Source organism: Monodelphis domestica, chromosome 5 (assembly GCF_027887165.1).
Source record: "Monodelphis domestica isolate mMonDom1 chromosome 5, mMonDom1.pri, whole genome shotgun sequence".
Lineage (NCBI taxonomy): Eukaryota > Metazoa > Chordata > Mammalia > Didelphimorphia > Didelphidae > Monodelphis > Monodelphis domestica.
In genome coordinates this window covers 115706657-115723678 of record NC_077231.1, presented here as the reverse complement: position 1 = coordinate 115723678, position 17022 = coordinate 115706657, and the positions used below count along the sequence as shown (strand labels likewise).

At 37.9% G+C, this 17022-nt stretch overlaps 1 protein-coding gene across 2 annotated transcripts in view; it reads right to left on the bottom strand.

Annotated features, from left to right (window-relative positions):
* Nucleotides 1-761: 761 nt before the first annotated feature.
* The window catches only part of NDUFA9 (NADH:ubiquinone oxidoreductase subunit A9), a 29045-nt gene continuing 12784 nt past the window's right edge, over nt 762-17022 (bottom strand). Inside the window, exons 5-11 of one of the 2 annotated variants that reach the window (XM_001372214.5) lie at nt 15676-15817; nt 14569-14671; nt 12100-12167; nt 10804-10880; nt 5370-5465; nt 3108-3174; nt 762-1054 (exon numbers count right to left, since the gene is read on the bottom strand). In XM_001372214.5, the coding sequence (XP_001372251.3) occupies nt 884-1054; nt 3108-3174; nt 5370-5465; nt 10804-10880; nt 12100-12167; nt 14569-14671; nt 15676-15817 (724 nt within the window). In that variant the 3' untranslated portion in view covers nt 762-883. The remainder of the gene's footprint in view (nt 1055-3107; nt 3175-5369; nt 5466-10803; nt 10881-12099; nt 12168-14568; nt 14672-15675; nt 15818-17022) is intronic. The other variant, XM_007503747.3, reaches the window with a different exon arrangement.

Here is a 17022-nt window from a genome sequence, read left to right as displayed (position 1 = left end):
ATTTGCTCACACTGAATTATATTCTAGAACAATGGTGTTTTCACTGGAGAAAAACTAAACTGCAATGAGACTTGCTAACTTTAGTTCCGCAGATTCACTTAGGACATAACTAGTGTTTAAACTATAAAATGAACACAGGGAGAAATACTGAATACAACTACTATTACTAACTAACATTTATATAGTATTTACTATGTGCTGGACAAATATGCTCTCACTTGTGCCTCATAACAACCCTGGAAGGTAGGTGCTATTATCTCCATTTTACAAATAAGAAAAACTGAGGCAAACACAGGTTAAGTGTCTTGTCCAAGGTCACACCACTAGTAAGATATGATCTCAGATCTTCCTGACTCAAGCACAGCACTCTACCTGCTGACTGGAGTGACTGAAATCTTTCAGAGCAATCTTTTTTTTTTTTAACCCTTACCTTCTGTCTTGGAGTCAGTACTGTGTGTTGGCTCCAAGGCAGAAGAGTGGTAAGGGCTAGGCAATGGGGGTCAAGTGACTTGCCCAGGGTCACAGAGCTGGGAAGTGCCTGAGGTCAAATTTGAACCCAGGACATTCCATCTCTAGGTCTGACTCTCAATCCACTGAGCCACCTAGCTGCCCCCTTGCAGAGCAATCTTTACAAAGAGGAGGTATATTTTGATCTGCCTGAAGTGATTTTGTAGTAGTACAAAAACAGGAGGATTAGATGATTTCTCAAAATTCTATAAATGTTCTATAAGTCATGAATGAAGATGCAGATGCTTCTAAAATTAATCTTATAAGCTTTAATTGAGGAATCTGTTCCATTGGGTGCAGAATTCTCTGAAGATAATCAGTTGTTGGGCAGGTTAAACATGAATGACATGGAAAACACAAGACTGCCCGGGGAGCATTAAAAGCTGACTGTTTTGGCTGGCTTTATATCTTCTGATTCAGCAGACAACCATCGGTAAGTGCGATGACGACGAAGAATTTCAATGGCTTTGAGTTCTAAGGGAGTGGGCTCAACACCAAGGTCTTCTAAGCCAGGCAGGTGAGGCAATTTCTTGTCACTGATGTGAATCTTTGAATACATAAGAAAACAAAAGATCCATGAAAACAACCAACAGCATCAAATTACTCATGTTTGTCCCCAGTAGTTGTGCCTCTTCATCAGGCAAGGCCTCTCTACTCAGCTCTTAAATGATAGGTTGCCAGAATTTCATGTGGAATTTATCCTCTTAACTATTCTTTCTGTCAATCTTTCTTATGCTAAGCGTACTTGAACTTGTTACTGTGGCCTGAAGAAGAAAAGCCTTAGAGAGAACATGCTAGTAATCTTCATGTATCTGAAAGGATATCATGGAAAAAAGAGATATTAGCTCCACTAGGGCAGAATGAGGAGCAATAAGGAGAAGTTCTAGAAAAGGAAATCTAGACCCTTTATATGGAAAACTTTCCTATCAGAGCTGTCCCAAAGTAAAAAGAGCTATCTCAGGAGGCAGTTCCCCAATTCTGGAGATCTTTTCATATGAAAGCTAAATAAACACATCCGGGGTGTTGAGGTAATTTCTTTTCAGGTACAATTTTAACTAAATGAACTCTGAGGTTCCTTCTGACCAAGAAGAGAGTCTGTGATGCTTTGGATGTCATCCTACTTAGAAGACAGGAGAAATGAATCAGGATTACAAAATTATAGACTTAATTCCTTAAGAGATCTCAGAAACTGTTTCCAACCCTCCTCATTTTATAGTTAAAGAAATTGAGGTCCAAAAATTGCCTACCTGGTGACTTAGCCAAGTTCACACAACTAGTAAATGTCAAAGGTAGAATGTCAACTCTAATACTTTCACTCCAATATCAGCATTATTTCTATTAAATTGGATTCAAATCCTACCTCACACACTTAACAGCTGGGAGACCCCAAGCAAGTCACTTAATATCTTTTGGACTCAGCTAAAGAGGGGGGCTGTCCTCATTAGTCTCTAAGGCCCCTTTAATATCTAAATCTATGATTCCCCCTAAACATTTAAATGGAGAAACTAAACAGGGGTAAGAGAAGAAATCTCAAATGTTCATGGGGTCTATGGCTGACCAAAGGGGAGAGTGTCCACTTGACCATTTATATATATATGTCCCATAACAATAACGAAGCTCATTCTCTTGCTTTGGCTTTTAAAACAATTCTAAGAATAGTCTGGCTTTTTAACAATCTCATGTTAAGTTAATATTTCCCCTGGGGGAAGGATGCTTTCTATTTCTGCATTAATAAAAAGTGTTCAAAATGAGGGAGGTTATGATGGCTCCAATTTTGTCAGAACTGGTGAGATCACTTTAATAATACTGTATTCATTCTTGGGAGAAATATAGGTCCAGGAAAGAGCAACCAGGATGGTGAGGGGACTTGAAAGTGGGTCATATGAAGTACCACCAAGGAACTACAGATGAATAGCCTGAAGAGGAAAAGATCTAATGGGATATCATATCTGTCTTCAAATACTAAAAGACTGCCATGTATAAAAGAGCTTAGATTTAAATCTTTATATGGTAAAGTTATAAGGAAATAGACTATTACCTTCAACATAAGGAAAAAATTCTTAGAGTTGTTAATGAATGGCTTACCTCAGTTAGGTAGTAACGGTACTACCTAATCTCCTGGCAGTACCCCATTACTCTAAGGGTTCAAGCAGAGGCAGGATACTCACTCAGGGCTACAGTAGAGCAGAGATTCCAAATCTAGTGTCTGTCAAGTTTTTTTTTTTATTACTTTTATGAAAGTATTTCAATGTAATTGGTTTCTTCGGCAATTCTAATTTATTATATGCATTTTAAAACATTATTTAGAAAGGAGATCCATGACACAAAAAAGGCTACGACCCCCTGACAAAGAAGAAATATTGTAGTTGTGGTTTTCAGGAATCCTTTGTAGCAGTAAAGCACAACAGGAATGTAGATGGTAACTGATGATACTTTCCTTTCACTAGGTATGGAATGCCTGAAATTGTGACAAGAATCTATCTCTGCTCACATATCAGCAGCTAAGCCAAGATCAGAATAAAGTAGGAAGAGTAGGAGTCAATGATTTCCACAGTCTCTATCCTACAAATTACAAAGGATTCCTGTAAATGCATACTTACTCGCTCTATTTTGTCCCTTGTGGTCCAGGGTTCAAAGGGACTCATCTCAAAGATTTTTGCCACCAATCTGGAAATAAACACAAGGTATATGAATGCTCATTATATCTCTGTGCAAAATAATTGTAGCTAGCTGGAAAGAATTATGCTGAAAGGTTACTAATGCCTGGACTTTACAAATGTTTAATTTTTTCTTTTTTACTTGCAAAGAAAAAGCTATTTACCCCATGTTTTGATCCCACTTCTATCACTTATTTACCTGGGCTATTTAAGCTCTGGGACTTAATACAATGAGGGGAGTTGGACTAACCGGCCCCTGAGGTCCTTTCTGACTCTATCTTCTATGATCTCATGGAGCTAAAGAATTCCACTTTGGGTTTCATTCTGGAGCAGTTCTGCCCAGGACTGGCAGAACAGATTCACTGGCAGTGAATATCTTCCTAACTCCAACTCTATCTAGACAGCCCAGACCATGCTTCATTCCATCCAGACATTCACCATGACAGTAGAGCCCAGACACCTTGCCAAGTGACCAGCTGCCCCATTTTTACCTACCACTTACTACTTCTTAACTAAGGATATTCCCTTATTTGGTCATTATTATAACCAAATCAATATTAGCCTACACCAAAGCTCCTTTACCACCACATGACAAATGTTGTAATACCCAAGTAGAAGCTGCTTGAGGGCAGGGAATGCTCCATGGTTGCATTTGTATCCCAGTGCCTGGTATATTGTCAGGTACACAGCAGACATTTAATAAATGCTTGTTTACTTACTGATTGATGCTATCCCAGGTAGACTGACTTCTGATCCCCATGGCCACCCCCTTCACCCACAAAAAACTGTATAAAGCCTTTAAAATAAATTACACCAAGTATTCAAACAGAAGGCACAAATGAATCTCTTCAAATTTAAGCCCTGGAAATTTGAAGTTTTCAGGTGTTACACAAATGTGAATATATATGGCTTATTCCAATGGCCTTAAGCCAATAGGTAATTTAAAAGTAAGAAAGATATAAAGACTAAGGAAAAGATAACCAGGACAGGAAAGAGCTATACTTTTTGTTAAATATTAACCAGCCTGCACTGATGTAACCTGAAATTTTCCCCTAGATTAATTCATTAATTCAATAAGCATTTATTAAGCACCAGGCACTGTGCTGGCAATTCAATGTGAATTAAGGTTTTTTTTCTAAATATCCTTAAATCAATTTTAACTGATTTATAGGAACAGGGGAAAATAAGAAAGAATTCTATCTTGGCCAGGGTAAGCAGGAAGTCCTTACAAAAGTGTTTCTGTAATATTCTTCAGGGGACAGAGTACTCTGAATGGAGTCACAGAGAAAGCCCTTGACACTTACAAGCTGTGTGAACCTCTGTGCCTCGGTTCCCTCATTTGTAAAATGAGGGAGTTGGACTCGATGGCTTCTCATATCCCTTCCAGATCTAACTCTACGATCCTATGATTCCAGCTTTAGAGAGTCTGAGAATTGAAAAGGGTAATTTATTAGGCTATCACTGATTATAAATATTTGGGGAGATATTTCTAATTCGCTTGGTTCTACCTTTATCAAAAATTTTGTCTCTTGAGTTTGGGTTGAAATCATTCACAAGGGCCTAATAAAATTGATTAAATCAAAGTTATAAACCTTTATATCTGAAGACTGAACCCTTGAGCAGAGGTGAAGATATGGACATCATGAAGCTTAGGCTGAAACATCATGGGTCCCTGATTTAGCATTAGCTCAATGCCATATCTTAGAAATAAGATCTTAATCAAAATGTCACCGAGATTACTGTCAAGGATCTGCTTTATTTTCTTTTCACATAATTCACCTATTTCCCGAATCTCTTCCTTTTGAAAAATAATAGGCTAAGTTTGGGTACATCTAAGCATTTGTCTTATAAACAAGAGACCAATTTCCCCTGCTTGAGGATATATGGAATAGCTGGATGTCTCATTATACCCAATATGAAAAGAGAAACTATTTCATAACTCAAAACCATTGGCTCTCCCAAAAGTTAAGATTCTAAGGGTTTGCAATTTTAGCTGTTCAACTCATATGATAGGTTAAATATGTACATTGTTCTCCATTTCTGCACTACCGCAGTTTCTTCTTTCTGATAATCCTAAAATCCTTTTACTTAGAGCAATTGGGCAAAGCTGCAGAAATACAAAATTAACTGTGACTATGCCAATACCATTCTAAAAGATGGCAAATACTTGCATGAGTTTTGGATTCCAAGAAATATTTTACTTACTGATAGGTGAAACGTGGCATGCTATATGGAAAGTATGGTCTATGAGACACAGCAAAGATATACTGCACGAAATCATGTAAGAGGTACCGATTTGGCCTACAAAAACAAAAACATTTACTCTTGAATTGCTACTTCTACCACAATTTTCTTTGTTTCTTTTTTTTTTAAACTACAGAGATTTCATGATAGGGGGTTAGAACTGAATTCAGTAAGAGCTCTATGAATATCTGACATGATTCAGAAAGGGAGAAATGATTAGCAAAGAGAAAAAGAAACAAAAGTTGAGTAGGTTCCTTCAAATTTATACATCTTACAGGAATGTTTTTAAATCCTACTAATTTGTAATATCATGCTGTGGAGGTGGTCATGGGTTCTCAAAATTAATGTCAGTGAAGCTCAAGCTAGAAAAGTTTCTAGTGTAAACTCAGTAAGTGACATACATTAGGTTTGTCTGTCCCACTATACAAAGTCCACCCTAGCTAAGTGCAATGAAACTTATTTCTAGAAGGCTGACCACAAGATTATGACTTTCAGCTTCAGAAACTCACCAAGATTGCCTTCCAAAGCAGAGAGGGCTTACAATCTGCATCAATGAAGGGAGTGCCAATATCAGTCAAAATGACAGAACCACGAAGTAGAGAATGTATGTGTCATGCAATCATACTTACAATACTTCAACTCTTTAAATGTGAGTTGTTATCCTATTAGGGGATTGTCTTCTGTAGCAGTCCACCCCTAGCTATGGGCAAGGGAAACAGTAGGTACAGAGTGGCTTAGAAGAGAGCATGCTCAGTCTTGCGCATGGCTGGGAAAGCCTCTGACCCTTGACCCCAGCTTCCCCCAGGTTAGGCGGAAAAACAGGTTTCTTTGTGCTCACCTGGCCAAGAGAAACCACACCTATACTTTGTCATTAACCAAGGATAATCATCCCTATGTATTGTGTATATTTGCATATCAAAGAGATTAAATACCGGGCCACAGCAAGCTCCGCCCCTCTCTTCCTCACTTGGATCTTAGCTCCATCTTTGATTCCTTTCCTAATCTACCTCTCCCACCTGGGACCTGGCCTTTGGCCAGGCACTTTCCTTTCTCTATCATGTCTCCGACCTATGTGGTATTAAATTTAGATCACTGGACAAGTATAAGCCTTCTGAGTAGTCCACTGATTAGAGTTTCTGCTGTGGCTCCTTGATAATTAATAAGGCCTGGATTTCTGACTCATTCCTGCCACCTCATATCTCTAACTTGACTCCGCCACCCCCCTCGCAGCATACAGAACTTCTATCCTTCCTCTATCTTCCTATCTTGAGGCTTCTCGTGGGTTCGAGGAAGCTTCATCTTCTACTGTCTTGTTTTAGTGGGAAAATTTGTAAATTGATGACACCCTCTCTTTAGTTTGGTTGGTCCACATAGTCAACAAGTATTTATTCATTAATATGTGCCAGGCATTGTTCTAGGTGAAGATCCAAAGATACAAAAACCAAAAAAAGGAAGACAATACCTACTTGCATGGAGATCATGTGTTATCAGTACATATATAAGTACCTACTGAACAAACACTAAATAAAAGGCAGGGAAATACAAGATATTATCAATTGGGAGGAACTTGAAAAACTTCAAGGAGCAGGTAGTGCTTGGCTTGCAAGAGAGGGATTCTGTAGGGCAGAGGTCTTAATGCAAAGGCACAGGGCAAGGAGAAGGAATGTCATGTGTGAGGAACAGAAAGAAGGTCAAACTGCCTGGCCCTAGAGTGAGAGAAGGAAAATGAGGCATTACAGGGCTGGAGAGAGAAGTTGGGGCCTCAACATGAAGAGCTTTCAAAGCCAAGCAGAGGTGTTTGTCTTTGATCCTAGAGAAAAGAGGGAGCCAATAAAATGTATGGAGTGGGAGGGCTAGCTGTAAACCTTAAAATTTCTTAGACTTATAAACGTTGGAAATTTCACCATTGGGAAATTTCATACTTGAAAAATTTCCTATTGATAGTGGGAACTCTATTGGAATGTGAACCCCATTGGCATGGGAGGTTCCTCCTCCTCCCTTCTTAAGATTACTTTAGGACAGAAACCTTTTGCTGAACAATGGAAAGGGCTTTGACCTATGCTTAAGCATAGAACAGGAATTTCTTTGAGTCATGATTGATTTTAGAATTGATACAATGGAGATACTTGGAATGACAGAACCAGGTCTTGGAAATTGCAATCTCCACCCTACTCAGTCCTAACAGGATTTAGGAAGGGCTGCAGCATAGATCAAAATTTAATTATTCCAATCTCTACCCTACTCAGGGTAACAGGATTTAGGAAGGGCTGTAGCAAAAGATCAAGATTTAATTATTTGAGAATATGACCTTCAACAGACATGTGCAAAGCCACAGACCTCTGGGCGGTCCTGGGTTAAGCTAGAACCACCATTGGCACACGGAGACATGGACAGTGATTGGTAGATGTGAGAACTGAGGGGAGGGAACTTGGATGGTTTCCTTAAAGATAGAGGGGTCTGAGGACTGAGGGGTGGTTGGAGAGTTTTGGCTCTGAGTGGTTGGAGAGGTGCTCTGAGAAGCTTGCTCTGAAGGAAGCTGGAGGTGGAGGCCCCTGAGACTGTTTCTCCATTTTGGTCATGTGAGTAATAGAGACTGATCTCCTTTCTTTGCCCCAGCTATCTAAGGGCTTGGGCCTTTTGGCCCAGCCTAAACAGAAGGGGTATTTAAGCCCTATTCCCTTCTCTCCCCTTTCTCTCTCCCTCTCTCTCTCTATCTCTAATTCCTTTCTTCCTCCTGTTTGTAATTAAACTCTATAAAAGGTTGACGGCTGACTTGAGTTTTCATTTAGGAATTACATAGCTGAATTCCTTGGTGACCTTAAATTAATATATATCAGTCTTTTAAAGTGATTTCCTTGTCACATAGCATAATCAGGTCTGCAATGAAAGAGAATCGCTTTGGGAATGAGAGGGCAGACTGAAGACAAGGAAATTGATTAAAAAAGTCCTCTTTCACCATATACCCAAGAGTGCAAAATTGTGTGCTACAGCAAGACCCAGCAGAGCTGGGGTATATTTGCATTTTCAAGCAAACTCTAATAGACAACTATTCTGGCCTCGGAGAATTGTGAAAAAAATCACTGAGATACTATGAACTGAAGAGCGTGTGGGAGCCTTAGAGTAGGCAAAGGGTGACTGAGGTCTAAGCAAGGTAGCAGCTATGTGATTAGTAAGAAGTTCAACTGTGAGAGACTGGAAACTGATTGTGTATGTGGAGGGAGAGGGGAAGAGAGAGACAGAAAGAGAGGTAGGGGGAAGAGGGAAAGGAGAATTTGGGGAGTCATCTTCAGAAATTATAATTAAACCCAAGGGAACAATAAAGTGACCAAGTTTAGAGAAGATACAGGACGGAGTCTTAGGGAAAATTCCCTTAGATGGGAGGAGAATAGAAGAAAGGCCAACAAAGCGGACTAGAAGGGCAAACAGGTAGGAAGGAGAACTGGAAAAAATCAGTATCACAAAAAACCAGAAAAGAGAGAATATTCAGGAGGAGCAGAGAAGTCAAAAAGGAGGAGGAAAGAAAAATGACCATCAGATATGGCATTTAGGGGAATACGAGTACCTTTGGAAGAGTTATACAGCCATATAGAGACCATCCTCAGACCTGTGTTAGAAACTTTTCTAGTTTGTGCTCAATTGGCACAACTTCAAGAACACAAGGTTATCTCCTTTAAGGCTCACCTCAAATTCTACTTTATGCAAGAAGTCTTTCCTGGCCCTCTTGGTGGCTAATGCCTTCCCTTCTGAGATGACCTTCCATGTACTAAGCATCTTATATGGACTTAGTTATTTATATGTTTTCTTTCCCAATAGAATGGGAACTCCTCAGGGTCAGGAACTACTTTTCTCTTGCTTTCTTTTTGGCACTTAGTATAATAAATGTTTGAGACTGACTGAATTCTAACTGTGGACCTTGGGTCTAACTTGACTGGGTCTGAGTTTTCTCATTTGTAAAAGGAGAGGGCTAAATTAAAAGATTTCTAAAGACATTTTCAGTTTTAAAATTCTATGCTTTCTAGACCCTGATATCTTATTAAGTTTAAAGGTCTTTACAGAAAGGCAGTTGAGTTTTGTTCTTTTGGATATTTCATAACATTATCAATCCCACTGATGAACTAAGGTTTGGGATCTAAAAGAAGCTGAACACAAGCTTTGTAAAAGCTGGTAAACATCGAGAAAAAAAATAACCTTATTGTATTTAAAAAGGATGGACTCTCCGCTTAACTAACAAAAGCCAAGTCTGAAGACCATGATGGTTCAGCAAGACCAAATGCTGTTCTGTTTAAAAGTCACACTATGACATCTGATCTGGGGACTACTATGACAGTGACACTCAGTAAAGTCTGAAGAAATTTCTATTATTTAATAAGTCACATTGCTCATATTGATAGAACACCACAGGCACTGTTTGTTTTCTCCAGAGTTAGTGCCCTAAAAATAGCCTTTAGGAAAAGCATTTAGCTTTACTAGGTTCTTAACTTTAACCCCTAAAAAAGATCTTTCCTTGGGTATGGAGTTTGGGATTTATTTTTTGACCAAAATGCCTTTACAGTTTCCTGTTAAAGATACTGAACTAGCTCTCTTTGTTACTGATACAGTCCTGGAAAACTGATTAATCCAGTTTACCTCACTGGCATTTCAGGTGAGACTAAACCCCCCCCCCACCCCCCACCCCCCGCCAGGTCTTCCCTATTCCCAAATTCCAACAGGTTTGGCTTAAGGCTGGGGAACTGTATAGTTTCCAATTCCTTTGGAAGTTAACCCAATGTAGAGAAACTAAACTAAACACTGATTGGTCAATAATTCAGGAATCAAGTAATAAAAATTTTGACTATCTAACTTCAGATAATCACTTAACCTCACTGAGCCTTCAGTTTTCTATGACCTTTTTTAATGTAGAAAATATTTTTTATTTTATAACCACCAATCCACTAAATTTTTTTTTTCTTGGAAATCTTGATCCTTTTTGAGATATGAGCATGGGGCAGTGAAATATATCCTGGATTAGGAGTCAGAGACCCTGGGTGTGAGTCCTAGCACTGCCATCTGATGTCTGTGTGACCTAAGCAGGTTGTTGAAGTTGTCTGGCCTCAGTTTCTGTAAAATTAGGAGGTGGACTCTAGGGTACCTTCTAGTCTATGGTACTGATGCTATCCCACTGAGCATACACTGGGGTATCCCAAAGCACAGCCTATAATCATTATACTGAACCCATTAATGTACTAATAAAAAGTATGTAAGTGAGAATCCCTGAATTAGTTCCCTAGGAAGAGAGAACAACAGAAATAAAAGACTAGTAACACCAGATAGCCAAGAGGCACTGTTTTCAAGAGATGAAATTTCACTACACATTTTGTCCAGCAGAATTTAAAAATTTCAATTCAGAATCACCTACCCAGTGATGGCATAGGTCTTCCCTCGGGAATCTGGATCCTTAATAGCATTGACAATGGCTCTAGATACATCCACTACCTATGAAAAAGAGATTAATGTTAAAGCAACCCAATTGCAAAGACCACTGACAAATGATCAAAATAATGACATTGCCTATTTTCAGAAAGCCTCTTTAATAAGAACATTTCACAAATAACACCTCATTTCTCCTCATAACAGGTGTGTGGTTTTGTGGGAAGAACACTGAATTTGGAGTCACAGGGCTGAGATGTAGATCTACTATTTATTTCTACTTTACTAGATTGAAAAATGGAACAGTAGTACTCTGTAAAAGATATTGAAAAGGCAGGGTTCATCAGTGCCATTTTAAAGTTTCTGGCCCAAACCCCCAACCAAAGGTGAATGAAGAATGATGAAGTGAGTCAAGAGGTTAGAGTGAAACCAAAAAACTGATAGCCATCATTTCATCATACATTAAGTACAGTTTGGAACTGGAACCTTTCTGCACTGTCATCCTTTCCATTCTGATCTCAATTTATGTTCATCTTGGATTGTAAGCTCACTAAGGTCAGTATCTCATATTTAGATGAATCTGATCTCAATAAAACTCGTAACTCCTACCCCAAACCCTATCATCCTTGGCAGCTCTTATCTATATCTTCCTGGAAATCCTCTGGAGAGATTACCAACATGTTGGAAGCTTTTCTCTGACTCTCTTTGCATTGCATGGGTTACAATGGAACAAACAATTTGTCTCCTGATTATCCCTTATTCCTGCCCTATGACTACTGGTCCATTCTTTTCTGGTCACACACTTCTCTGATGTTATCCATTATGTCACTTCTGTTACACAGGTCTCAGTTGGTAATATACCACAGGCTACTATGGGCCTACCATGTACCTCTCCATTATCCTTGGGGTGACCCTCATCACATGAGATTAGGATCATATCTTTGCATTTCTCCTAGAGGCTATCAGAGTTCTATTTTGAATGAGCCTATGATTTCACATAGCTCTCTCAGTGGGTAAATGTCCTCAGCCAACATAATGACAATTGCTTTGCACCTTATAGTCTTAGCCACCTGATTGAACTGAGAGGTTGAGTGACTTGCCTAGAGTCAAACAGTCAGTATGTTTCAGAAGCAGAAACCAAACCCAAATCTTTCTGACTGAGGCTCATTCCATCCATCATATTATACTTTCTCTTGTGGCACTGTATTGCAAAAATTAGGTGTTACTTTAACTAATAAAGGTTTGCAGAAGGAAATTCCTTCCTCTTTCCAAAAAGAATACCTACATAGACTGGTTGTTTCACCGTTTTTTTGCCCATCGAAATGAGAGGAACACCACCAAACCAACGGTTATCTAGCAGAAAAGGAACGGAGACAATTATAAGAATGTGTGAATGACTGCACAAGGTACATATATACAGTTATGTGACCAATCCTGTTGATGATATTAAAAGAACTATGTATAAATAAAAAAAAATTCTCTCAATTCATTCTGAAGACTTCCTTGTGGGTTGGGGAAAAAATAGCTTTTTTAGATGGCAAACTTAAAGAGGCAAAAAGGCTTCCCAAGAAGAAGAAGATTCAGAAAGAGATCTATCTCCATATCTTATGTTCTACATGCTCCAATGCAATTTTTCCCAAAATAAGTGGTCCACATCTTTCTTCGGAACACCCAGAGCCACTAATAAAAGGAGAAACTCATAAATTCTCACACTCTCTCTATGCAAAAAGGTCAGGATCCTCACCCCAGGGTGAGGACACACTAGCAGGGGAACAGTAGAAATTAGAATCAGAAAGTAAAGTCAGAAAGTCTTAAGGCCACTATCATTCAACCCTTCTCCAGTCATTCAAATTGAATGACTCAGTAACATTAAAAATGTAACAAATAATTCATTCTCTAGAGCAAGGGTTTTTAACCTACTTTTTTAGTGTCACAGCCCCTTTGGCAGGTTCATAATACCTATAAGCCTCCTTATCAGAATAACATTTTTAAATGTATAGAATAAAATACAAAGAATTACAAAGGAATCAATTGTACTGAAATAGTTATCAAAATATTTTTAAAAAACAAGTTCATGACCAGGAGGACATTATATACAGCCACAGAATTAATGCTAGATGAATAAGCTGAATATTACCTCTAGAAAGTGAACAGAAAATTGAAACACAAAACATTTAATTTATATGTACATGTAGTACTCCCTGACAATATCTTCTGTGATGCAGGGCAGGTTGGGACACTTGTGGATGGGATTTATTATGTAGATAGGAAGAAAAGTGATCTAAATATATAGATTTGTGATTTCTTTTGAGTACCTTCATTTTCTTTGCATATGGAAATGCTTGTTTTATAAAATGTGGAATAATAAAAATAAAAAATAAAGTTCATGGAGCCTAGGTTAAGAACAACTGCTACAACTAATTTTCTCTTTTGACTTAAGTGTGAAAGCTAAAATAGTCATGAGTCAACATGAAATATACCCAAAAGTATTTATATGATCCTGCCCAAACACAGATAATTGTCAGCTCTACAGCAATAACTTAACATTACTATTTCCCAGAAATTATTATTAAACAAGGAAATATACCATCATATAGGAAATCTGCAATACATGTGTGTGTGTCTGTCTCTCTCTCTCTAAGACTTATAACCCTGGAAATTGCCTATTTTGATGAGTAAACATAAGTACTCTGCTCTCCTGTGATTCCTTTGGTTCCCTCAACCCGATACCCCACTCAAAATATGCTGCCCCTTTCTTCTCACTATGCCCCAGAACTAGTACAAAGTGGAATCTAGATGGCAGGACTGATAAAAAAAGAGGTGAGGCACAACAAAGTGTAAGGTTAGATTTAACCCCTTCTCTTCCATTTTACAGTTCATTCAGTCCACAGCTTACCTCCACTTAGCATCCACAGGCCCATCTTGCTCTTCATCTCAGAAAGTTTATCTCAAGCCTATCTCCTATGAAGACATGCCCAGAACACTCTAATTTACTTCTGAAACATAAAATTCTACTTTACACAATTTTACAATTGAAAGGGCCCTTGGAAATAATTTGGTTGAAAACCTTTTATTTGCTCTAGGAATACCTTCTCCAACATCACTGACTAGTGATTGGCAGCCTTTCTTAAATACTTCTAGTGAAAAGGAACATGTTACCTCAGAAAGCAGGCCATATTTTTGGCTAACTCTGTTAGAAAATTATTCTTTGTAGCTGAGTCAAATATATTTCCCTTTACCTTTCTATCTTAGATCTGGCCTTTGAAGTTACACAGAGTAAACTTAATCCCTTCTTAATTTCAAGAAGAGACTACAAATCCTTTTTCTTCCTTGTTAAACACTTACATATCCCTCTAATATTTCTTAGATGATATAGTTGAGTCTCACATCATGATCCCCCATAAATAGCTTCTAATTAGAAACCACCCCTTTCCAAATACAGCTGACATTTTAGAATATTTATTTGTCCCTAAGTCCTTGTCCTAATCTTAGCCAGGAAATCTAGATGCCATTCTCTTACTATTGATGTGAAATGCATACTTACAAAAGGGGAGAAATGTGAGTATTGAATTTTATATGTAATGTCAAATATTTTTGATGTCCTAGTTGGTTTTGCTGAACTGCTTTTTTCTTTTAAAATATTTGTTATAAGACAAAGTAGGTAGAGGAGAAGGTCTTATTCACAAATGAATGTGTTGTAAAATCAAAAGGCATCAATTTTTAAAATTCATTTTTTAAAATATGGAATGCATACTTGCAAAATAATTGAGTAATCTATCTTCTCTTCCAAAAATGTCAGCGGGTTTCAGGATAATGGATTCAGGAAAAGCCTCCCTTACTGCTTTCTCTCCAACAGCCTGTCCAAAAAAGAAATAAAAACAAACACTGTACAAAAAATAAGTAAAGCTTCTACTCTTTTTTTTAGGCTGGTAGGCTAGGCCAAAATTCCCTCTGAGTTATGTACTTACACATAACTGTCAGAAAAATTAAAAATCTTCAACTTCAACACCTTTAGAAGATCAAGGTGCTGGCTAAATAAGAAAATGAAAGGGTTCTAGCACAAGAAACTTAGAACACATACTAAGAATGACAGCAAAAGAGGAGTGGGCCAACAGAACAAATACCACTGATTTCCCAGAACAGCCAGGACAAGAGAAAACGTAAATATCAGTCAATCCAGGAAAAATCCAATCTCTTTCTGGTGTTTAGTACCAGCAATATTTCATGGCTACACTAGATTTCCTGTGAATACTCTAAACTGGAATGAACAAGCTTTAGGTCTATCTTGGTTTTAATCAGGTCCACTAAAATTTAGCCAGAACAAGAACGGCTTCTGAAAGCAAAACGTTTAGGTGTCATGGGAAGAGATACTAGTCTCTTTCTTGAATGTTCCAAGTCACAGTCCTACATTTCAATTCCAAGAATATTTTCTTGTTATCAGTACCTGAAATGTGGCCTAATGCCACAGAAACATACTATATTGCATAAATAGAGCTGGGAAAGAGAAGCATTTTTTTATTCTGGATAGACCAAAAAGATACTGGAGCCTACTTGAAGATATAGACTCCATCTGGACAATAAAATAGAAATTTAAGAGAATTAGCCAATTCAGAGATTTTGGCTTTCTAAGTACATTTTCCATAGAAAAGGATGCAGTTAACAAAGTTTTTGATATAGGCGACTTTATAGGAAACAGTAGCCAGACCAGAATTAAAAATATAAAGAATCTCAGTGGGGGTTTGAGATGGTTGATAGGATCTGACCACCAGTATGTCAACAGGAAGCTCTTCCTCTCCCATCATGCTTTAAAGGACAGATGACACTGGCCCTGTGATTCACTTCCCAGTTCATTCTGACTGACCTTATTTCTCAGGTATTTAGAAGTGCTTTTGATATCAGCATTGAGATGAGAAACATGAATAAATGTTTCTACTCCAGCTTCCTTGGCCAACTGGGCTATTGACTCAGGAATGTCTGCAAAGACATCTGTAAAGTCGAAATTTCTGAAGGAAGGAGAAAAAAAAAGATGTCAGTAAGAAATCAAGAACTATGATATCATGGTATAGTAAAAATAGTGCTGGACTTAAGAGTCAGAAACCTAGGCTTCATGTCTTGTTCTGGCTTTACCAGTTATATGAGAAGTCATTTGAGTTCTCTGAGTCTCAGTTTCTCTGTCTGTGAAATAGTTATAATCATATCTACACTTTCTATCTCATGGGGTTGCTGAGGGAAAAGCATTTTATAAAAATTTTAAGTAGTTGTTCTTAACCTTTGTGTGAGTTGGACTCCTCATAATGTCTTTCAATCCAAAAATAAGAGATTACAAAGGAAACAAGTTACTAAAATATTTTCTAAAAGCTCATAGATCTCATATAAAGAACTTTGGTTTTAAAACAAAAGTACAAAATATTATCATCATCATCATCATCATAAAAAACAACTTATGTCTACCTCGGACTTTGATTTTCACAGCAATGTTTATAGCTTTTAATAGACAAATTGGTTAGTCAAGCAAGAGGAAATACAGAGGAAACTCCAAAAAGGAGAGTAAAGAAATCCCTGTCATCTACTTTTTTCTCTACCTGGGTCCTGCCACATCCTTAGTGTGTTTTATAAGGTCAATGACACTATAATCATCAATTCATTCATCTACTGTGTTATAAGGTTGTCCATCCTAATCCTTGAATGCCAGAAACTATTTAGAAAGGATAGAGTGGGGTGAGAAAAACCTGAAAACCTAGCAGAAGCATTCAAAACAAGCACTAAAATAATCCTGCAAGACTCTTTCATTTGTTTACCTTTCCTCAATATATAAATTAAGCAAAGACTCTCTGAACTGGCCAGCAGATCATCCAGAATTCTTGGAGGCCCAGTTTAAGGAGGATTGAAGCTTATCAACATTCCAAATAGAACCATGGGACAAATTCTATAAATCCATTAATTAAATTCTTCTCTTTGTATTTCTCTAGTCCTGTCACTAACCAGTACCTCTACTTTACCTAATATCTTTTCTCTCTAATCAATTATCTGTTATACTTAGTTACCAATCTAAGTACAAAACTCTCCCTCTGCTTCCTCCCATCCCTATTCATCTCGACTCCACCCCTCCTCCCCAAGCCTACCCAGACCTCTTCTTCATATACACATACCAGTAACCCTTTCCTTAATCTGTTCTTCAAGTGTTCCTTTTATCTTTTTTTTTTTTGGT